The following is a 24,629-nucleotide window of genomic DNA, read 5'->3' on the forward strand; positions in this document are numbered from 1 at the left end:
AACTTAATCACATGTAGCATCTACACGTAACAAGTTATCACATTAAAACATTCATTAAAGGCATCTTTTCAGAAGTTAGTAGTGCTTCATTTCATCTGACTCCTTGTATCAAGCATATCAGATAGTGGGTTTTCTCCTGCCCTACATCATATGGAGACTTAGTATTTTCTGCTTAAATCAGAAGAAATTTAATATGACTCTGTCCTTTTCACCTATCTGGCCACTTATCTTGTTTCGTTTGCAAATATCATATGCATTCTCTTGAGATAAAAATAGTGCAAGATGATTAGTTAGGCAAGTTCATTTGACACCATTCCCGCTTCGTGACGCTGAAATCTAAAATCTGTATATGGTATACAACTTAAAGTATATATATGCAAGCTCAGCTCTGCTGGAGACACACAGCAAGTACGTTCCTTCCAACCAGACTGCTTCCTTATCCAGTCAAGAAGACCACAAAGGTAAGCTGATTAGATCCTCTGCTTTCAGAAAAAGAAACACAAAAGCAAAATGCTCCCTAAATGGAAAGCACCTATGCAATTAAAATATCTGTTCTTATATCAGATGCCAGTATGTCGTATCTTTACAAGCTAACATAGAACAGAATCAGCATTCAGATCACAGGATGGAAAAAGACAGGAACGATGCCCCTTGTGAAAAATGCTGCAATTTTTAGGTTTTCCTTCAACTCTTCCCCATTTTTAATCCTGTCAGCAGTGAGAATTAGGTAAATGGCAGAGCTCCAAATTATCTTGCCTAGTGCTGAGAGGGGGGAGTACTTTACACAGGAAGCCGCTGGGACAAAATAATTGCTAGCAGAACAAAAGTAACTCATGTGCCTTAGCTGGAGAAGTACCCATTGTCATCAGCATGATTTTGTCCCATTGTCTCCTTACACCTTCTGAGATACTCATAAAGGAACTGAAATGATTGACTATTTTCTCTGCTGCAAACCAGTGGGTAAAGAGGCAGCCATTTCATATTTTATGCAAAGTTTAAACCTGTGTGTAGATCTCAAACCAGCACACAGACTATAAATGGTTACCAGCACTGGTTTCTTTCTCATGAATGCTGCTTTCCATGCTTAGACAAAAGAATGATGTTGTTGAAGATCAGTTAGGGATTCATGAAAATATATTTCTGTTCTCTTATGGGTTTCAAGAATAACTTTTCTATGCCTTAGTTCCTCTCCTTTCATTAACATGAAGCTACTTTACAGTAATGTCGTAAGTTTTAAATTGTAACCAGTCCACACTGCTGTGTGCAGTTTACCAAACTGTAAAAATGTATTGTATGTTCACACAAAAAATTGACTAGAAATTCAGACCTGGTAGCATTTTCTTAAGTGATACATATTACATTGGCAAACTACTGCAGCTGTTGGTGGCTGAATGGGACAAAAAGTATCTGTTGTCAAATGCTGCTGTATCAGAAGAAAATCCCTCCTTCACTCTACTAGGAATGAATATTAAGTCTCAATACCTCTGTTCTAAGCACATCAATATACTGAAATGCCAAAACCTGGACAAAAATCTGGTTTATTATCACCTACATGGAATTAAAAACAAACAAACAACCCACACACACACAGCATACCTAAGAAAACTTTGTTATAAAGCTATCATGAAATGTAGTCTTTTAATGATGCAGCAGCCCAGCAAGCCACATTTATAGTGTAGTTATGTTTATTGTTGCAACTAAACAAAGGAGGAACTTACTCTCCAAATTTAATTTCCTTGAAATGAGTAAAATTATTATTACTTATCCTATACTACTATTTTCATTCTTTAAAAAGATCACTACATTTATTGATAATAATACTAGATTTTCTAAATTCCAATAACATTTATCCCAGATATAGTCCTAGACCACATACTAAGCCATAATTTTTATGTATGCTGTAAATATATGCCAATTTTAATTGAGTAATAATCCACCTCCAGGCAAACCTACACAGAAGTCATGAAGTTTTGTGGTGCTAGACACCTTTGATTTGCTCTCCCAGTGCAGTACAGGCATCAGATCTTCCTGAAGCCCCACACTCCGGCATGCAGAATTCCTCCCTCATTACCCAGCTTTAAGTGGAAGCACCTGCTGTAGACATCTGTTACAGTATGCTCCGCTTACAATTAAATGAATAATGTCTCCCCTATCATATACTGTCACAGCAGCAACTTCAAATAGAACCATGAAAGAGGTAGAGAAGTCATTTTAATGACTAAGTAGCTCACATTTAATTTATTTTACAGTTCAACAATGGCCATCACTGACATCCTTTCTGCTAAAGATATTGAATCTGCTCTCTCCAGCTGCCAGGGTAAGGAATGGTCTCTCTGCAGCCAGAAGATGCATATCATTTTTATGTCTTAAGATGACATGCCTATCATTTTCCCCTTAGATTCCTTCCCCGTGAGATCTCTTTCTAGCTACATTACAGTGTAGCCCCTTGAATTCAGAATGTCTCACAAATGGTTACTTGCTGGGTAACATTCCCCAAAACACAGAACTGCAATTAAAAGGCCTCGGTTTCAGTTAGGGCTGGCTTAACTCTAAACTCTGTCAATTTTTGTCAATAGTTGGCCTTTTCCTTCCAAATGTCAAAAAAAACCCCCTCAGCTTGCAGAATCAAAATGTCATTTCTGAAGTAATGACCAGTCTCAGTTCTCTCAAGAGTTCCTTGGCAAGATCAAGCCAATTTTCCAAATGCTCAGGAGTTATTTTGACTGTGAAATACTTACTTTTCTACCAAATTCTTCACCAAAGTAAGGACTACGTGAAAATGAAGTAAAAATTTTAACAGTTGGTCTGTAAAACACAGTGGCACACTAAATATTTATTATTAATTGTGTGTTAATAATAAATATTAATAGTGTTTGTTATTTTTAATAAAGCATGCTTTAGCAGAATGTGCATTGTAGCAGAAAACTTCAAACTGGCTAAAAGGATATATCACCACAGGCACGGAGTGGTTAGAAAGGGAAATTATCCACTCCATCTTCTTTTCTGCTACACTGGGAAACAAGGGAAAGAGGAGCAGGCTGATGCTTAAGAAAAGACATACACATTCTGAAGGAATACATACAGTAGGAGCAACTTCAAGGGAAAACAATTTAAACTACTTATGTTTCTTTCAGCTGATGATTCTTTCAACTACAAGTCTTTCTTCTCCACGGTTGGTTTATCCAGCAAAAGCCCTGACCAGATAAAGAAAGTTTTTGGAATCCTTGATCAGGACAAGAGTGGTTTCATTGAAGAAGAAGAGCTTCAGTAAGTACTGTTCAGCTGATTATTTCTTTTAAAAATGTAAACCTTTGAACTCACTTGGTGTCCTAGAAGAAACTTGCTGTTATTTTAAAAATAAGACATAGTTCTTTGTCTTTCCTTGAATCTGTGTGGATTTCCTCAGATAGTAAAAGCAGGCACTACCTTATGGGGGTTTTGGCATGGGTTTCAGAACACCAGAAATACAAATATGCTAAGGATATTTCAGAGAATAAAACTGAAGCACAGTACTCTATCCTCTTCTATTTCAGGCTGTTTCTGAAGAATTTCTCTTCGAGTGCCAGAGTCCTCACCTCTGCGGAGACCAAGGCTTTTCTGGCTGCAGGTGATTCTGATGGTGATGGCAAAATTGGAGTGGAAGGTGAGACTTTTGGAAACTTCCTAAAATTTGTGTTTTAAAATGCATGCATTTAGGACTGAATTTAAACTGTGTCATGAAGAATACATCCAAGTACTTTGGCCTGGTAATTTCTCCACAATTTTTATACTAGCGAATACTCCTTTATTTTCATAGCTTTATTCCCATTTGGTCTCTGTTGCAGCAATAGCATATTTAGGCCCAGTATAGAGCCTGTTCTTCCAATCAATAATAACAGCTTGGGGGTCAATTCTGCCATGGGTTTGATCCATAGACCCAATGTGCCAGATTTTTAAAACATCTTGAACACCTATTCGTTATTTGAATTTCCATTTCGGCAGTGGATGCTCTGCACTTCTGGCCATATAACGCTTTCATTTTAAAACACACTTCCACCTAAACAAATTTATTTCTTCATTTACCACTATCAAACACTGGCCAATATTACTAAGTGGTCAATTCAACAAAGTAAAATCAGACTGGTGTTGTTTTTCAAAGCTAGAACTGCTGCAATGCAGCACAGAATTTTGTGCTGGAGAGTTACTTGATCAGTGCAAATTTCACTAGGCAGTCCCTCTATGAGAAACTAAATCCAATTCCTAAAGAAAACCTCACAGGGATGATGTGAACTGGCCAGGATATTTCTTTTAGAAATTGCAGCAAAGGAAAATAGGACATTATGCATCATGTATTAGAGATGAAGTCACTGAAAACGGGGCTGTCTCAGCTGAACTAGGACAGGTGGCAATAACTCTAACAGACACACGTGCTAATCTTAGCCAGAGTTTGGGAGGGGAGAGAGATACACTGTTGGAGGAATTTGCTTTAGCAGCAGATTTTGCAGCTTCTGTTTATAAGCCCCAAATAGGGCATTATATTATGCAGATCTTAGCCCTTAACCATTGAATCTCCCATTCTGAAATCACATCACTACTGATATCTTTAATTGTGGAATAAGAAAACCAAAAAAATCCCTCATATTGAAAGCTACAGGCTTGACCTAATTAACTCTCTGCTTCCTTGGCTATTATCAGAGTTTGTAATGGGTTAGTTTACCTTTAAGTCAGGATTTCCCACAAATATGAATTTACAGATGCACTCCTCTCTGCACTTACTTTTTTTAAGGAGTGAAAAATCTGTTACGCCCCCAGAATCTCAGTTTAGCAGTAGGTTGTGCAGTGTTATAATAACTTTGGGAGCCCTCCATGGCTAGGAGTTTAAGTCATTTTTATCTATTTTTCTAAAGATGTTTAAAACCACTTGCACCTAGTTTTATTCCCTGCCTTTCTTATTTTCTTCCTTGACAGAATTCCAGTCTCTGGTGAAGGCATAAACAGCATTAGGCCAAAGGCAACCTTGGACTGACTCTTCCAATTACCTCGTCCAACAAGCACTTCGCACTCAGCATGTGTTTGTACATTTTTTATATTGTTTCAGCCATTAACAATTCCCCATACATGAAGTTCACACACTGGATTGCTGAGAAATCTTGCAATGTACAGATGTTTTGGTCATGTGGTATTGTTACATTTCCATTGTAAAGAAGGCACTTTGTGATTTTCAGCCACTCATAATGTTGAAACTGTGTCGGGAAGAAGGGAGAAAAAAATTTTTAACAAAACAACTTAGGGGGAAAAAGCTGCTTTTAAAATTTTGTTTAGGTTTTCCATCATCATACTTGACCATGCTGAATCACCAGATGCAGTTCTGAAGATCTTAAACAATATGACATCTTTTAAGGCTTAACTGTACTGATTTCATTGAGTTTTATTTCTGCTTAATTCTCTGATCCTTGAGAAAAAGCAATGCTAACAAGACAGCTAAAAATAACCTATATTAAGACCCAACCCTGAGAATATGAGAACAAAAATTTAGAGGAGTTGACACATAGCTTAAATCATGGAATAAATTTGTGTGTGATTTTACAAAATTAAGTACTAGGCTACAGCATGCATCATCAGAAAGTATTTATGGCTTAAAATGTAACTCTCCTTTAAGAAGATTTATCTTTCATGAAATCTAAGGCAACTGTGAGATAGAAGAGAAGGGTCTAATCCCAACTCTGACACTGTCACAAGTCACAGTCCCCTGACAACATGGGCCACAGGCCTGGAGGTCTTCCTTGTGAATCATGAACACGTTGCTTATTATTTCTTAATATATACAAGACAATAATACTTTGCCACATTTGTGAATGTCTGTGTTTCCTACAGACAAAACAATGGCCAGTCTTGCTGTTTGATTACCTTAAAGCTCTGTTACAATGCTAAATAATGGCTTTTACTCAATTCTTTCATTTATAATATGAATAATCATCTATATAATTCATAATATTAGCAAATTTTCTTAAGTCTGAAAATTTCTAAGAGCAAGTCTTTCCTTTAATAAGTGTCTTACAGGATTCAGAGCAAGTTATAACATTGTCTTCTTTAATGGACTAAGTAAATACTGTTCATGGTGAAATGCAGAGCTCAACAGACTGAGTAGATGTGCATTTCTGGCTGAGTGGGTTGGAAATTTCCCCACCAACATTTAGTTGTCTCCTTTCCCAGCTACCATGATGTGGTTCCAGCTCACAAGTAGACTGTCATTTTAATACTCCCTGCTGAAACTGGATGATAATTATAACATAATTTGGCAGCTGTTTCGAAGAAGAGCAGAAACAAAGCCTTCTGGAACTTTTATGTAACACTCAGTGTTGGCATTTCCATGAATTGTGAGATGATTATGTGAGGCAAGTACAGCTCACTCATACCCAGGCATGGAAGAGAGCTGTTCGGCAGATTTAAGATGGCTAATGCAAAAGAGGAATTCTAGCAATCAAACTCACTGAAGCCTTGGCAGAATTATAACGAATATAAATCCTAATTCTATCCCCACCGCCTTTGATGTTAAATATGGGCTTAAATTATAGCTGCTGTTAATTGCAGCACTGAAATATTTTGCATAATGATGAGACTCTGTTGGTTCCTTTTTCCTATCTGCTGAAGAAGAAAACCCAGAGCAATCCAGATCTGCAGCAATATACAGATCTAATATATACATTAGCTCTTCATGCTGCTAATCCCTAAAATATCACGTCACTAGTTCACAAGCAGATGGCACACAAAATACCATAAGTGACAGACCTGATACTGCATTCCTTGCGCATCTGAAAGTCTCATGTGGAATGCAAGACATGCAAGACTGCATAGTGGCCTATCCTGTGTTTCAGAGATGCTAAATAACTGTGTGTCCCTGCCTTCTGATGCCACAAGGGGGAACTAAGTACTTCTGAGGATCAGGCGTATGTTGCAACTTTACATACAGCTTCAAGAGTATTTTGTTTATGAGAAAATCTGTTCTTCTTAAACAGTAACTCGTGGCAAGAAGATGAGTTTAATCTTATTAAAACCATCCAGCCAATTCGTTTTAAAGAATTACAATAAAACTCGAAAAAGTCTCCAATTTCACAAAAAGCCCATAGACTGTTCAGCAAAACCAATGCCTAGTCACTATTGTGACTAGTCTTCTGTCGGCACAAGGTTCCACATTTTTAGAGCTAATCAGACTAGAGAGGAATATTTCGCACCTGAAGGAAACAAATGTCAAAAATGAAAAGTTTTCTTGGAAGGTTCATTTCAATGAATTTAAGTTCAGCCAGTGGCAGCCTTCAATTTTCTTAGGGAATAGCACAGAGTGTTCTCTGAACTTGACAATGTCATTGCTCTAGAGAAAATCTTTGATTGCAGGATGTCTGTTGGATGCCATCTGAAGTAGTAGAGAAACAAATAGTGATATCACAATTTTACCAAAATTAAGGTATAGAATCACAAGAGTAATTCATGCTGGAAAGGATCTCTGGAAGTGTCCCAATCACTTCATCAGAAGGCCAATTGCTCTGAGTTTGAGCATCTTCAAGGATGTAGGTTCTATAGCTTCTCCGGGCCACCTAATAAGTAAGGATTAAATCTTCTGCATTAAGCTTTTATGAATGAAGTACACAAATAAAACACTGCTGAGTACACCATTAAAAACCAAAACTCTGTTAGAAACTGTTTGTGCAACATCAAATCAGAAAAGATCTAAAAACACTCTGTATTATCACACTTGTTCTCAGGTTTAGAGTAAGACCATCCTAATCAGTATAATACTCAGTATAATATTGCTTCATAATTCCCAGGATAAAGGAAATGTTGTTTATGTATTTTACCTTTACTGTATCAATTAAAGAGCAACCCAAAAAGTGAGTGGCAGATCTGAACGCCAATGAGCCCAAAACCTGAGTTCTCAGACATGCTTCAGTTCCCCCATTACCCTGTATGAGCAGTTTAAACTCTTATTCTCCCAACACTTCTTGTGAAATAAAGATGTACTATGATCTCTTTAAGTGGGAATGAAACACAAAGAAATTGATTGTCCTACATAAGCTCTTAGAAAAAAGCATATTAGAGGGCCAGGGTGTCGAACCCAATATCCCAAACCCACCCTAACATTCTAGCCACTGAATCAATCATCTCACTTAAACTGAAACTTTGGGTTGTCCTGAATATATCAGCAGAATCATGCATAAGATCTCCTGGTATTTAATGGAAGCTGGCTGCCTCCTAACTTCATGTTCCTTTGGAAATCCCAACCTAGAGCCATTTGTAAACTTCAGATTCAATTTCAGCTCTCCAACTGTTTGAAATCTCACAGTCATCTTCTAACAAGTAAGACAGCACAGAAAGGGCAAGGGGATGTCAGAACATTCATCGCACACATCGACTGGTAAAGTTTCTCCCTTGAGTTAGCAGCCAGCCCATGTGGAAAATCTTTGATGCAGCATCATCAGAGGCCCCTGGAGCTCTTCACACAAACAGTGTGGGCAGAGGAGGCCAAGGCTGGATTCATTTCCTGGAATGGGTTACTGAAATAGATACATCTTGATTAAATCCCTGAAGAGATACGTACCTAACATTTTCATGTTTAATTGTTCATATATTTTAAAACATTTTAATAAGTGGATGCTGTGGAATATGAACTAATGTAAAGTGTTCACATTTTTTTAAAATTTAATTTCCACATTACTTTTCCTTGCAAGCACAGAAAGATACCATTACATTGGTATGGACTTTCTGGTACATTTTCAGCACTAAAGTCCTATATATCTAGCAGTTGTGATATGGCTGCTCCATAACTTTGGATTTGTTTGTCAGCATGTCCTATGCTCATGAAAACAAGAAAATCAGAGTGTTTGTGTATCAAGCTCCAGAAAAGAAAATCAGATCATCACATCAGTTATAATATGGAAAGAAGGTACCCCTAGACAATGCAGTACCCTACAGTTACAGAGATATTACTGACCCCAAGTTCAAAGGGGAACTTATGTCAAAGCAGAATATGCAAATACTTAACTCAAAGGGAATCCCATCAGTTTCATCACAACTAGATATTATCAGCTGGTTTTTCGTAGATACTAACTTTCTGCTCTAACTCCCAGGCCTCCAGAACAAGCTGATCTTGTATTTGCAATTATCTCCCTAACAGACTGCAACACTTAGCCAGCATAAAAATAAACACAGTAAAACCTGGCTTTGTTAGACAGACAAAACAACCTGTTCTTCCTAATCATCATTAAAGAAAAATCCTCTGGAATTCTTTCAGAGTTTTCAATCTAGTCTGTTTATATTCCAGTCTTTCAAGTGATTTGGTAGACTAGACTTTTTTTCTTTTAAATATCTTTTCCTTCCTCTTTTCTTCCTTGCTCATGAGCGCCCACCTGCTAACGTGTTCTCATTCTCAGTTCCTTGGTTTTCTCGCACCCCAAGTAATCCCGGAGAGATTTCATGGCTGGACTTGACTGTCTTTGGTGCCATCTACAGGCAAGTTCTGGTTTGCCACAGAAATACTCAAACTTTTTATCGATAATGCTTTGTAAACTCAATGTGGTCTTCTCACAAGGATTATTTCTTGAATGTCCAGTAATTCCAACACAACTATCAGATCCTGTCTGATCTCAGGCCATACTCTCAATTACTTCCTAGGAATCTGAAGCACAGACAAAGCTAGATTCCCACATGGGAAGGCTGGATCACTTAGTTTATATATCCACCAGCTGAGAACAGAACGTCCTTAAAAGTAACTTGCTCACTTGATCTTATATAGTCCAGAAATGTAAAATGTAAAACAAAAACAAAATAAATTTTTTTTCACAAGATAGAATTTACCACACAGCATAGGTTTGGAATAATATGATTAGCGCTTCTCCTAAGCATTCTTCTCTTAAAGAAATGATCAAGGGAAACTTAGGATGTACAAGATGAGGTTTTGTCTGTATTTTCACTTATATAATTTTTGAAAGACAGCAATTTTATGTTATATTGACCAAGTGTTAGGCTTCATTTTAAATGTAATGGCATTACTCACATATTATTTAAATCTACAATGCTAGTCTGTGCACATTTATGTATGTGTCAGTGTGAAATGTTCTCCTAATGGCTTTTACACCATTGGCCAATTTCAGCCATTCTTGAGGCCATTAGGTCCTAACAGATTTCATGAGACAGCCAGGTGGAGGATCCTATTAATAACTAGTAAGAGAAAAGCTGCAGCTGGAGTTTAGCTATTATCGGAATCTTTACAGGAGTTTATTTTTTCACTACAGAAAGAACCAAATACCACAGATTTCACTGCTCATTTTCATTCCTTACTATTAATTGATGCATACTGCTGTGTGCTGACGAACAACCGACAACCTTCATTCTATAAATGGACACATTTCTTTTCATGATTTAAAATGTGCACCATGCAATGGATTAATACCAAGCAAATGTCTTCAATATTACACTTTTATAGCCTAAAGTACCTATTTCAGTAATTGGGTAGCCAAAGCTTATATATCAGCTTATTAAAAATACTTTGGGCTAATTTAAAATTAAAATTTTTATCTGTGACATTCTACTTGTATGTCAAGATATATCTATCACAAATGTATCACTATTAGTATTATTTGAAGATTATTTGGGCAGAAGAAATGTTTCATGGGTAATGCCATCAGGATCAGGCCTTTGAAAGTCAAAGTCTACCATGGAGCTGTCCATTTGTTGCTATCATTATGCAATATTAAAAAATAATTTTATTTTTCATTCACAGATCAAATATCAATCACTAGACTAAAAATAGATGCAAGCTAAGAGCATTTACTTTGTATGGCACTAAACCTTACATATTGTCTAAGACACCATGCACATTCCTTTGGGATATAACTACCAATCTGATTAGCTAGCAAGTCTTGTCAGCCACAGTAACTTATCCCCTGGGGCATCTGAGCCATCACGTGGCTCTAGGACATCTGTAGAAGGTCAAGAGGACTTTACTAAGGTCCATGTAAGTCATTATCTCTGTCATTTGAAAAAGAATTAAGTCAAGAGGACTCTGCAGATCTTTTACCTTACGTTTTTTTCTGTTCTTGGCTTGGGGAAAACTAGAGTGCCAAGGTGAGTTCCAGCTTTCCTCTGGAGCTTTTGAACACATCACAATAACCCACACAAAAAATGCATGGCAAGAACCAAAAATCCCCAGATGCTGAATACATGTATTTTGTCCTCAGCTTGTGCACCTGAAGACTTAACTAGAAATAATAAGCCAGTTAGCTCCTGCAGAGCAGCTCCTCTGGTTTGCCCTGGGACCTATGTTTCAACTGCCCCACTAATCAAACCTGGCTGTCCTCACCGGGCAGCATTAAAGGCTGACAGAGCAAGACCAACATGAACTCTACCCAATATTATTTTTCATTTTACAGTAGCTTTGACATGGCTCTTTCTGGTATCCTGACAGAAGCTGAAATTGTGGCTTGCCTACAAAGCTGTCAAGGTAACATTTATGTTTTACATTTGGCTTTTCAGTTTATCTAGCAAATTCCTTTGTCGTCACTACCCAACATCCCAATTCCAATGGAAACAGAAAAGGCTGAAAGGATGAACTAGACAGTATAATGTCGATTTCTTCTCCAGAGTACATGGTAAAATGTTCTTGTTATGTTTATTTGCTAATTATGTTTTAATTGTCTTATCAAAAAGAGAAAAAGGATGCAAGGTAATGGAATACATGCAAGTTTTAATCTTTGCCAGCCACGGTACAGGTACCCATCATTACTTATGCATTGTAGCAATCTTATATATAAAAAAATCTAGAGGCTGAAATACTGTTTTTTTCAGAGAATAATAATAAAATCCCTGCTGATTTCAATACAGACACAGTATTTAACATCAAGTTCTATGAATTTATGTTTGAGTGAAGTATCTATTTACAAATGTCTGTACTTGCATAATGAAGACCACAGTCAATATTTATCTTCCTAGGTTTGAGAGATCATTAATGGAAAAATCCCATTAGTCTGAAATAAACTCAGGAAAACCAAAGATTTGTTGACTGAGGTTTGTAATGACCCTCAATGTACTGCAGAACAGTTCACTGCTTTTTGACCAAAAGCCTCATATTTCTTTTGTTCCAGATCTTTAACTACTTTCCTTCATCTCTTCCTGCTTATTTCAGCTGCTGATTCATTCAGGTACAAAAACTTTTTTGTCAAAGTTGGTCTCAACTCCAAATCCAAAGACCAGCTCACAAAAGCCTTCCGAATTCTTAACTGGGACAGGAGTGGCTTTATGGAGGAAGATGAACTGAAGTAAGTAAATAAACGAGTTACCAACAGGCTTGTGTTTTATTGTCTAAAAATGCAGGATAACATCAGAACTATTCCCTTTCCTTCTGTCTCTTTGGATGAGAGACAATTGTGTGCCTCTGTGCACACACTTGGGCTGAAGGAGCTGCAAGACAAATAACAAAGGAAAGGCTAGATCTCAACGAGAAAACACTCTGATAGCACTGAAAGTACTTGTTGCATGTAGGGATAACTGACGGACTGTGAAGATAAAAATAGCAGTTCTGCTAGAGTCTGCTTTTTATTATTGTAAGATTTTTTACTAACTGAATTCAAAGAGCTTTTTTCTCTCATCTTTCTTTCTATCACATGAATTCTATCTTACAGTTCATATTAATCTGACTGAAGTTAAAAAGCAAGGTTAGAAAAATTCTTGCCGCTCTCAAAAGTCTACCACTCTCAAAAGTCTACATCTTAGGAGAAAAGAAGGAAGATAACAGAGAAGGGAAGATGAATCCTGCCACTATGGAGTCAGTTTTATTTTTGCCTTTTTAATTCAATGAAACCAAAATGTCACCAAGGATTTTCACATGTTGTGATGCCATAACCTCTTACTTTCTTACCCTTATTCTCACTGAAGTTAGAGGAAGTTTTGCCATTTAATTCAAAATTATTTACAAAGAGCTTTCGAAATAGTCTCAAGAATTGAATCAGGCTCAGAATTTTACAGCTATTACCAATACCAAACTCTCAATGCTTTTGGTACCGAGTATAGCTCACTCATTTGTGCTCTCACCTTTAACAGATTTTTCCTGCAGAGTTTATCAGCCCGTGCCAGAGCTTTGACTGATGCTGAGACCAAGGCATTCCTGGCAGCAGGTGACAGCGATGGAGATGGTAAAATTGGAGTGGATGGTAAGACTGCCTTTATTAAACAGAGTAATACCTGCCTCTGAGACTTCCTAATGGCTAGCTCTAGACAGCTGCCCTACTCCATACATTGGATGTTATGGAACTGATTCTGAGGTGCTCAGATCTGCTCTGTATTGTAGAAAGGATCTAACATAGCAGCTGGTCTATATTTTGCCCTTAGCTACAGGTGGTCAGTCCCTTTTTTATCTACAGAGATTGTTTTCAGGACTGGAATCTAAAGTAATGTATTTATAAGATTTCAGTATATAATTTCACTGGTTTTTTACTATTGAACTATGGTACAATGTGAGCTGTGGTACAGTTTTACAGTACGTTTAAAATTAAGAAAGTACTTTTTTGACTGTGAAATTACAAAATATGGTCCCATTTCATTGTTCTGTTATTTCTTTTTCAGAGTTTCAAGTTCTGGTCAAATCTTAACAAGCAGTCAAGATACAGACCAAGATATCTGTGCCATTAACAATCTTTCCTATTGTAAGCCTACTATTTGTTTATATATTTTGTACCCTGGAAGGTCATGAACAATTGCTGGCAAGTGATTTCATATTGCTGGTAAACATCTGAAGTAGTGCAAGGACTACTTAAACCACATTCCTCAATGTTTTAAGCAGAAGATCTTTATACCACTGGGAGACTGAACTAGAATCCATTCTGCTTATCTGAATTTTGGGCATTAAAGATACTATATAATTATATTATACAATTATAATTATTATATAATTAATATAAAATCAACCAGATCCAAGATTAATCTAATTACTGAAATAGCAATACATTTCAAATTCTCCAAGAAATCACTCGCCTTCCTGCCCACCTGATGGCACTATTGTTCCACTTACAGGAAGTTAAAAAAGTTAGTAACGAAGTCAGGGTTCTGGTTGAAAATTAAGTGTGATGACGTCATCTGGTTTTGTCATAATACAAACACACACAGCAATGATATTAGGTTACAAAAATGAACTAGTTGCTAATGGTTCCTATCTAGACACTACGGTGTGGGGGTTTTTTTAGTCTTACATATATGATAAAAATAAACTGACATCCAAACAGCCCCTTAAAAATCTAGATGGCTTTAACCATCCAGAACATTATACTTCCAACATGATAGTTACTCTTATGTACTCTTTTTGAAAAACTTGGAACTCCTGAGAAAATCTGTTCTTGGGCACTGATTTTGCAAAAACCTGCACAACTGTCTCGTACTGTATTTGTTGGAATTATTTAAGAAGACGTTTCAGTATTTGCAGATCAAAAATCTTCATTTCAAAATTATCTGTTAATGCTATAGTGGTGCTGATGCATAACACATTTATGATAAGACATTATGGAGATGGAAGGAAACACCAATACAACGTTGGAGAAATCATATTACACAAAATTAATACAATCTACAGGACTTTAATGAATACTCAATAATGTGTTCATGCCTTATACATTAGCCAAAAATATATTTCCATTAACTCTAATGAATTAATTGGGCCCTAATACTGTAGAATTTTCCTTAACAGTAAAAAAAATAATTATCCATCAAATACATTCACATTATTTCAATACCATCTCAGGAGAGCAATAAACAAAGGAAATTCTGACGAAGTAGTAACTGCAGTCCAACTACAGGGCTAAAAGCTCTCATTACTGTCAGGAAGTGCTATGTATCTCAGCTGATACCACGTTTTATATTTTCACCATGAAATATGGGTCACCTGAAAATCTTCAAGCATCGTACCAATATTAATGCCTTAAATGAGAGAGGAAGGCAGAGACAGCCCAGGTAACTTTTGAGTTAGTAGGCAGCTCCTTTATTTAACTGCACTTACTTCCACACTGATTAGCCTGCTAGGTCTACAAATCTAAGACAATTTCAGCACTTACCATTCCATTAAGAACAGTAAAAAATTAATGACAAGGTAAGTCTGATATCAGCTTCACTGATCACTCCAGAAAGTTAAGAAGAGCTTGTGACTAGAGACATTTTTAGACCTTTTCCTTCTTTCAGTACTACCGCTAAGCAGATTGGTAGAGAAAATGCTGTTTTCTGTCTAGAAAAATACACTCACTTTCTTCTCCTCTCTGTCTCTCACACAGGCTGTCAGGTACTGTGCGATTTCTGTAACTGTTTACTCTTCAAATTGTGCCTGTAAGGCCACAGCTGGAAAGACTGCTGCATGATCATAAAACATACATAGCCTCACAGCTCCCTTAAAGTGAAGAACACACTTCTGGAACCATAAATTTGGAGGTCTGAGACCATGGTCTGTATTCTGCAAACGTTTCCATCCAATCCTTTCCACCAGAGTCCCTAAGTACGTGGTTACCTTTTGTCAATGGAATTTTGTCACATGCTTTATGCACGTGTTTTAAGCACTTGTCTGGATCTAGACACCTGCTTCTCCTTTATTCAGAAGGCCATTTCTGTTAAACAAGTGACTTCTGATGATTACTTATGATGATAAGATTAATTATAGGGTATTTTTACTTTATACATCCTCCTACTCCTGAAATTAATGGCAGAAATCCCACTGACACCAATGAGGATACTCAGTGAATACAGAAATAGTTGGAACCAATTCAGTGCTATTTGTTTTATTTTACCATGGCTTCTTACACCGTGGGTCATAGTGAAATACAGCCATGTGCAAAAAGCCTTTGGTAACAGTATAGTACCACTGCATATCTTTTACATGCCACAAAAAGCAGCATCCAGATCATTTCACAGCCTCCAACCTTAGGGCACAGTTATTCTTAAAATACACAGAAAACATGAACAATTTAGACGTTTAAAAATCACTCAATCTGACGCTGTCAATAATGCTGACAGAAGACAGAAACATCTTAGACAATTACATTTAGGGTCAGAGACAGAAAATTGTGTTAAGAGTCACAGAAGCACTTGCAAGTGCATTTAAAGACAAACAGAGTATATCAAATGCTAACAGTCTTCCAGGACAGCTTTTTAAGTGAGAAAATATCCTGATCAGACCAATCTCTATGAATTAGTTATGCTATTGATCAGTTGCTAGTCTATTCTGCTATCATTTTCAAACAGAAATCAATCTCATTTACACAGAATGATAAGGACATAATTTAAACTGAGGAAAGTACACAAGACATTTCTGCTAAGGTGAGAGAAGTACCTGTCTTTGTTTAGTTCCAGACCCACAGTGCTGCAGAATGTATCTTGGATTCTACAGTCCAGATCTCTGCTTGGTGCCCTGGGTAATATCCTATCCCTGCTGCAGGGAAAGAAAGCTTTGTCACTGAGGCTTCCAAGTCCTGTATTTCATCATTCACTGTAATAATGCACAGTATCAAAAAAGTCACATGCTAACCCATGTTCTGTGTTAAATATGGTAAAAAACTATGGCCCAAGCAACCATTCAAATCAGATTCTGTAATTATTTCTGTATGATTCAAGCACGTGCCCTAAGAGATTACTTGAAGTGGCAGAATACAACTCATTTTGTTGTAAAGGCCCTTTTCAATGATTATAGGTATATTAAGACCAAGATTCTCTGCCATCACCATTGAGATATCAATATTAATGATCAACCACATAGGTTACTGAGTATCTATTTTAGTTACTTCCAAACTCATTACAAAGGCAGAACCTGTTACCCAGGATCATGATACAATTGTTCTGGCCCTAACACAACCAGAGCTGAAAGATGGGAGTTGCGTGGGTTTTAGAACAGCTGCTACAGCATCTCTTTACACTATTGTAGTTGGTCTCAGGTTAACACCTCTCCTCTGATCTCACCTGAGACAACTGCTGATGTTTCTTTTGCATCTGCTTGAAGTCATGTATTTGGTTGATTGCCACTGCTAATTAACTCTGTTCTTTATTCTAAACAGAACTCAAAGAGTACAAGACTAGTCTACAATCTGACAATGATTTACCAAAATACAACTTTGCTTATTAGAGAAGTGAACAGTACTTGATTTGAAAACAGTTGGTTTATATGTTTAGATTCCTAGCAAGAACTTGGAATGTTCTGTATTTCTAAGAACTACACCTTCAAGTTTAGTTCTGGAAGTTTGAAACAAAAAAAAGGCTTTAATATTCCTGTATATACTGTGCATAAAGACACCTTGCTAGAAAACAACAAAACTAAAGTTATACAAGTACATAAATCTTCAGATGAACAACTCAATAGCACTTTCAGATGATCCTTAGTAGAGCAAAAACCCAAAACCAAATAAACAAACAAAAATAATAATTTTTCTTGAATTTCCTAGGTACAAGTGCTAAACATTCCTGAAAACTGTGTAATGCTCAGGTTCTGTGCCAGATTTTGCACTATTGTTAACTGTCCATTATCTAGCAGCTGTTGTTCTGGCTGAATTATTAGGTATTTTCTTTATAGCACTGCATTGCTTGCATAATAATTTTTAGAAAATTTGTTTTATAGAGCTCAGTTTTCAAACCCCTAAAGTGATTGCAATCACCTACACTAACACATACCCCAGAAGTAAGGAAAACAGGCAGATAATTTAGCTGTAAAATAGATTATCTATTTAAAACATCCCCTTATATACTGTACTTATCCCTGATGATTTCATTCTAATTGTAGTGGAGGGAAACCTGTACTTCAGATGAAGTGTCATTAATAAATAAATAAAAACCAGTAACCCTAGATTCCCACCTGTATCAATATACAGTGACATCAACTTGATTCTGAAATTCAGCTCTTTTGGGCTTTTGTAAACCATCTTTCAGCCAGGATTAGCATCACTTTTGTTGTCAGTGTTGAATTTCAAACATTAAAAGACCTGTTCGTAAGCAGTAATAGTGAAGTTATTGTAGCGATTAGCTCACTTTTATTTGAGAACATATTTTAATATAATACTAATTCTGGCTACTTTACTACTGTTCAATACATGTAAAAACAGTTCAGCACCCTGTGTGCCATGGCAGAGTGTATGACGAGGTAACCAGATGCTATTCTTTGAGCATTTGGTGCTTATATTTTAATACAATGCCCAAATCAGTTGTAGACATATTTGAGCTTGAGTATTATATGCTCCCCTTGATCTCATTTTCCTCTACTTCATTTCAATTTCCTCATTCTCATTAGCTTTTAATGATTAGTGTTGTACGGCAAATCAAAAATTTAAATTACGCAAGCAATTCAATAAGCAGCATGTAGAAACAAGCAGAAATAAAGGAAGCCTGCTTTAACATCTATGGCACTATCACAGAGGTCTAAAAAACCCCTTTTCTCTAGAAAGATCTTGGCAGTAAAAACATCAAAAGGAATCAGTAAAAAAAAAATCCCTTCTGTTAAAAAACTCTTATCAATTTGAGATGATCATAAAGGACAAATTTCACAGCAGAGTGCAAAAAGTTACCTAAAAGGATGAAAGCTTTTTCAGGATGATTCTGTAGAAAGCACAGTATGTGCTCCATTCCCACTGCTGCTGTCTGATAGAACATAATACCATGCAAATCTCAGACAGAAAGCAATACGAATATATAGTACAGCATGAAGAAGATAAACAGAAAGAACACCACAAAACCTGAGATCAGATCTCAACTTGTACAAATCAGCATTGTTCAATTTGTTTTAATCAGACAATAGTAATTTACAACAGCCCACAGTTCTTAGGTTTAACAGGAAAGTGTTCTTTCACATTACTATAAACAGTTTTCCTACTGAAAGAGTAAAGAGAACATTATTTCATTACTAGACAGCTGATATTTGGGATTAACGGTTATTTGTGACTTATGCCACCTTCTTTTGCATACAAAAAGAGATGGCAAAAAAGGTAAACGTATCACTGAATTATTCTGCTTTCTCATGTTAATTATACTTTGTATTTCTCTATACAAATTCAGACAAACAGGTGCTATGGAACTGCGGTGTTTGATACTTTTTTCACTGTTATTAAACCAATCAGGAGTAAACTCACTGTAGTTCATGAGCTTACACCAAGGCTTAGAGGTATTACTACTCTACTCCACAGCATAATTTGTAACTTTTGCTACTGTAAATAATATTACTTGTTCAGCATACCATGTTACTTCTGTTCATTAAGAAATAAAACAATTCTCATATATTAGGAGAACATTACTTAACACCATAATAGACTGTTGTACAATAAACTCTAACCAAAATACATGTGTTTTTTATTGGTCTTCATTCTAGAATTCTGTCCACATAAACCCCCTTAAAGATGGAAATAGATTTTTGTCTGAGAAGCAAATTTCTTAAGGGTTTTTTTCCCCCAAAATAATGCTCTTGAAACATATAATAACCCCCCACTTATTTACAGCTACAATTTTAATTTCATAATAAGGAAATAGATTGTGAGTGTGTGCCGTAAAATGTATATAACTTTATCTCCACACTAGCACAGTCTGATTCCTGTAACTTCAAGTAGTAAGTCTATTATTGATTTCATGTAATTTAAAATATTCAAAATAAATTATTAAGTAGGCCATCTGATTATACATAATCTTACAAGGAATACAGACAAGATTACCTTATTCAGCTTTATCTAGTTTCAGAGTTTTGCTGTTGCTGAAGGCCTTAGTTTCTGTTCTACCCTTGCTTAGGGACAGCACTATAATTTAGAAAATGGTCAGGAAATACGAAATGAAGCTTATCGTACAAAGATCAGCCCAAACCATAGCATGCTTTCCCCTATCCTAGTGACAAGTTATCTTTGTCAGAATGGCACATCGTCACCTCTGATCTTTCATCTCCAACTTCCTTTCTACATTCCGAAGGATCAACAGACTTAGGGTAACCAACCTAGTTTCTTTTTATAAGGATTTGACTGCTGGAGTCACCTTCCAATGAGTGACTTTAAGGTCCAGAGGTTAACTGAAAATCTTAAGCATACTTGGAGATCGAAAGGCTATGTTTTAATGGCAGAGTTGTACTTAATTAAGCACAAGTAGATTTATTAGAAAGACTGTTCTTCTTGTCCGTATTATCTTAGGATAAAAATAGAAAGAAAAGTTTAATTAGTTGAGGAAGAAATTTGAGCTAGGTCTCAAAGCAAACATTTGATCCATGAAACAGTAACCTAAGTAGTGGTTATTGTCACCTTTTGAATCCTTTATAAGACAGAGTGGCAACCCAGAGCCAACATTACTATTTTACCTGGAATCTCCTCAGCTATTTTTCCTTTACCTAGCTGAGAAAACTATAAAGGTGAGCAGCTGTGCAGAGCTTAGAACACCATTGTTCTAAGATTCTTATTTTAATTGCTGGTATTATATACGGATGGATCTTACATAGATAAGTATCAGTTTTCTTTTTATTCTTCAGAGCTGTTGGGGGAGAAAACAGAAGCAAACCTTCCTGACTTTCTTTTTTCTACTGCATATACTGTTATTTGTATTGCCAGATGCTATGCCTTCCAGCTAAACTAGTTATTAGATTAACGATTACATTAACGAGTTTAAAAATGTGCTGTACTTAAATAGAATGCAGGTAAATGATAAAAAATTGATCATGGACTCACAATATCATTTACATAATCCATGTAATTAAAAAGTATTATTTCAGCACTGCTGTTTTTAAGGAGGTAATGTACTAGACCTTCTAATTTGTTTAGGAATAGCAGCGATGTTGGTTTAATCAATTAGATTCCTCTACCTTTAGAAGTCTTGTTATCCATATAGTATTCTTTGAAACACATTTGCATTTCACAAATCTGTTTGCAATATACTATTTTGCACAGGTTTAAAATGAGCCTTACAGACTATCTAAGCCCTTCTGATATTGCTGCTGCTCTGCGGGACTGCCAAGGTGAGAAAACAATTAAAACTCTAAGAATCTATAAACATGGCAAGTTTAATTCAGTCCCAAAGGAATACTGAACAAGTGCATACTGTAAACAGATTTCTGTAGTCTCTCTATTTAGCTGTCACAGTATATTTGTTCATGATCAGTTTATAATGTCAGCTTGTAATTTATGCCCAGGTGATTTATTTTTTTTTAATGTTTAGGAGGGTATGATGCAGTGTGGCAAAATTCATTCTCTGCAGCCTTTATCTATCGTTCATGTTTAGAACAATTAAAATGTAACAAAGCAGTATCCTCAGACCATTTAGGAACAGTGAATGCAATGGTCTGGGGTTAATTTATTTATTAATTTATTTTCAGCTCCAGATTCCTTTAGTCCCAAAAAATTCTTTCAGATCAGTGGGATGTCTAAAAAGAGTAGCAGCCAAATCAAGGAGATCTTCCGGATTCTCGACAATGATCAAAGTGGCTTTATTGAGGAAGATGAGCTCAAGTAAGGATTTTGTTAACTATTTAGAGGCTATGCAAAATCAGCACTTTTTTCTTTCTGTAACTGTTCTGTAAATGAGAGCACAAGTTATGCTAAAAGTTGATAAAACCTTCAGCAGATTGTGAAAGGTATATTTAAGTAGACAATCCTGACAGAGAAAAACAAATTAATAAACACCTCCATTTAATGCTCCGCATATAAAAAATAATGCCCAGGGCTGGATTTTGTTAGTGGGCAGAATCAATTGTATCAGGGCTAGGTTTAAAAAGCAGAAAAGTTTATGGCTAAGATTTATCTTAAATTATTTATTTATAGATAGCTATCAGTTTTATTATACAGACAGCATAAAAGAATAATATTCTGTGAAAATCATAATCAAAGTTGTTTTCTTCCTAGGTATTTCCTTCAGAGGTTTGAGTGTGGAGCCAGAGTGTTAACCACCTCAGAAACCAAGACCTTCTTGGCAGCTGCAGATCATGATGGGGATGGTAAAATTGGGGCTGAAGGTATTAACTTATTTATAGATAGAATAAGACTTCTCAGGATGTGTTGTAATGATTCATGATTCTCTTTTATGTCAATGGTACGTACATTAGTGCACCTCCAGCAATTTTACTGAAACCCTTGCAGTAGCAACCTGTTTAAGGGCAGAATCAGTCCCCGATCTTACAGGTTCATCTCTGCAACTCTTTTGCATAAGCAAGTCAAAAAAACCCATCTAAGCTGCTCTAAGGAACTTTCCCATTGCCACTCATAGATTTCCAATTGTTTTGAAAGGGACTGCCCCTTATTTCTCCTCCCACTTGCTCTGATTTAAGGCAGCACTAGCATCACTTGTAATACACAAATGTAAAATCAAAGACAAAAGAACCAGCTCTGCACAGGAGAATCAACAGCATATATGTTGGGTCATTTACAGCAGTTATTTCCCAACAGAAATTCCACTAGTCAGTGAAATAATTCACAATATGCAAGAGCTAGCAGCATGTAGCTCAGTATCTGTTTTGCATAATAAGGAGAACAGAATGATCAAGTGTCACTACCCCGACAGAAGATCCCACAACAGGCTCTCCACATGGGGATGGATGCTATTTATCTTCAGTGGCAGGTTAAGGACCAGATAGGAAGAAGCAGCTGTTTTAGGAAGCAGCATATTGCACTCACCCTGTGGAAATACCGGTGTGATTTAATGGCTGCTCAGTGCAGAAACCTCCTGATCTCGTAATTCCATATTTCTGTGTCCCATTTTGAACAGGAAGCACGCACTCAGACAAAAGCATTGCAGCCAATGGCAATTCACCCCATGAGAGAAGCAAGCTGCCTAGACAAGCATGAAAGGGGCTTAGGGAATAGCATGCAGGGAATGTGCTGGTGTGCAGATTCCCTAGCTCACTGCACTTAGGAAGACAGAACTCTTCTGTTTCTTTCTTTGAAAGGAATTAAATCCAGTTCCTTAGGAAATGTGCCAGAATAAACAGACATGATTTATGAAGCAATCTATATACTGACACAGTCATTCAGGGACGGGACTGATCAGATACTCTAACTCACAGAAGCCAAATATTTAAAAGCTCTTCCAAACAATGTCTTCTTGTACAACACAATACTTCACTATCATACACATAGAACTGCACAATGTTTATGGCTTCAGACTGAGCTCTAAATAAACACTTCTCAACTGCTGAAGCATTACCAACAGCTAATAAGACACATGGACTCCTTTCTAACTCTTTTACTTCAGCTCCTAACTACTTCTTACTCAAATTCCGTATTAACCATTCCATTATTTTTGCTAAGATCATTATTATGCAGAAAAAAGGCTAAAACTACCCTGAATATTTTATTATTCCTCATAAATATCAGCAAACCACTGCCTTTCCATCTGTTGTTTAGAAGACGAAGCCTAGGCAATCTCTCTTCCATACATGTTTCTTGCCCTATAGTCATCTATCAGGTAACTGTTTTCTGTTCACTCATATTCTAAATGTCTTGACAAACCACTAATCTTTAACTCCTAATCCTTTCATTTTAATATTTCTTTTGTAAATATTCTCCTATCTTCCACAGAATTCCAGGAAATGGTGCAGTCTTAGAGGTTCAAAAGGACCAAACAAGATAGAATTGAGATGAATCTGCAAGAGACACTCCAAAACCTTGAAAATCAGGAGCCCCTTATTTATCTTGACAGTATCTGTTCATTGCCTTAGCAACATAATGAAACACTGACTGATTTTTTTCATTGTGTGGACCATTTACCATGTTCTAAACTCTACTTTAGCAGACAATTCCCTTAAAAATATCCAATAAAAATTAATTATATAATGTAGCTTGTGTCTGGTTTTCTGACTGCTACACTGAAACATGAATTTTTCAACTAAAAGTGTTAATCCTTCCATGATCTTGATCTTATCAGATCTTCATATATGGAACATCTTTTGAAATCAGTGGGAGTTCTGTTTACAATAGGCCTTCTGGATTAAGCTTGAAGTTCTCAAAACACTCAGGTCTTTGTCAAAGACTAGGAGCTCAGATACAGTTGTGAGGTAAGTGAGGATAAAACTTCTCACTAACTTCCAAGTGAAAAGCAGTCATATGTGTATCTGCATGAGATTGTTGCATCTTCACACTGCTTATTTTACAGTAGCCAATTAAGAGAACACGAAAGTAAAAAACACATGCTTTCCTGCAGAAAGGATTAAAAGGGAAGTCTATGTGAACTTACATTTCAGATAACTGTGAGGCTTTAAAAAGCAGAGGGGAAGCAAAAGATACTTTCTTGGTGGTATTTTCTAGTTTTCTCAATACAGAGGACTAAAAATGTGGAGGAAGAATTTGAGGAAATGCATGCTGAGAAAGCTCCGGTGTACTCTACCCAGTATTTCTGGGCTATGTCTGCCATATTAAAAATGTCCTTCACAAAGGCATCCATCTGTGGGGATGCTGAAGAAACGTCTTCTTATGAACAAACAATTCAGTCATTAGAAAAGAAATACGTTCAGATCCTCTGAAGGAATATTTATATATTCACTTGATTTCAACATTAACAAGTGCTATATATTGTAGTTCATACACACGCAGCTTGTAGGAGTCAGTAGAACACAACAGAAGCCTGTTAAGCAAAGTGAATGGTTTTAGTTACCGCAGTTTCAATGCATTTCTTCCTTTGCTGCAAATGACTACATTCAA

At 36.5% G+C, this 24,629-nt stretch overlaps 3 protein-coding genes across 3 annotated transcripts; all 3 read left to right on the forward strand.

The window, feature by feature from the left end:
- Positions 1–387: 387 nt before the first annotated feature.
- Positions 388–8,317, forward strand: LOC102055894 (parvalbumin, thymic). The gene is made up of 5 exons (XM_005442507.2): positions 388–461; positions 2,250–2,317; positions 3,135–3,267; positions 3,534–3,643; positions 4,948–8,317. Exons 2-5 carry the CDS (start codon positions 2,257–2,259, stop codon positions 4,971–4,973), a joined length of 330 nt encoding a protein of 109 aa, XP_005442564.1. The 5' UTR covers positions 388–461; positions 2,250–2,256; the 3' UTR covers positions 4,974–8,317.
- Positions 8,318–11,376: 3,059 nt separating this feature from the next.
- LOC102055725 (parvalbumin beta 3-like) lies at positions 11,377–13,616 on the forward strand. The gene is made up of 4 exons (XM_055709152.1): positions 11,377–11,473; positions 12,155–12,287; positions 13,069–13,178; positions 13,591–13,616. Exons 1-4 carry the CDS (start codon positions 11,413–11,415, stop codon positions 13,614–13,616), a joined length of 330 nt encoding a protein of 109 aa, XP_055565127.1. The 5' UTR covers positions 11,377–11,412.
- A 6,633-nt stretch (positions 13,617–20,249) lies between these two features.
- On the forward strand, positions 20,250–23,758 carry LOC102055557 (parvalbumin, thymic CPV3). The gene is made up of 5 exons (XM_005442505.2): positions 20,250–20,356; positions 20,889–20,956; positions 21,314–21,446; positions 21,840–21,949; positions 23,511–23,758. Exons 2-5 carry the CDS (start codon positions 20,896–20,898, stop codon positions 23,534–23,536), a joined length of 330 nt encoding a protein of 109 aa, XP_005442562.1. The 5' UTR covers positions 20,250–20,356; positions 20,889–20,895; the 3' UTR covers positions 23,537–23,758.
- Positions 23,759–24,629: the final 871 nt, after the last annotated feature.

The sequence above is a fragment of the Falco cherrug genome, chromosome 4 (genome assembly GCF_023634085.1).
Source record: "Falco cherrug isolate bFalChe1 chromosome 4, bFalChe1.pri, whole genome shotgun sequence".
NCBI lineage: Eukaryota > Metazoa > Chordata > Aves > Falconiformes > Falconidae > Falco > Falco cherrug.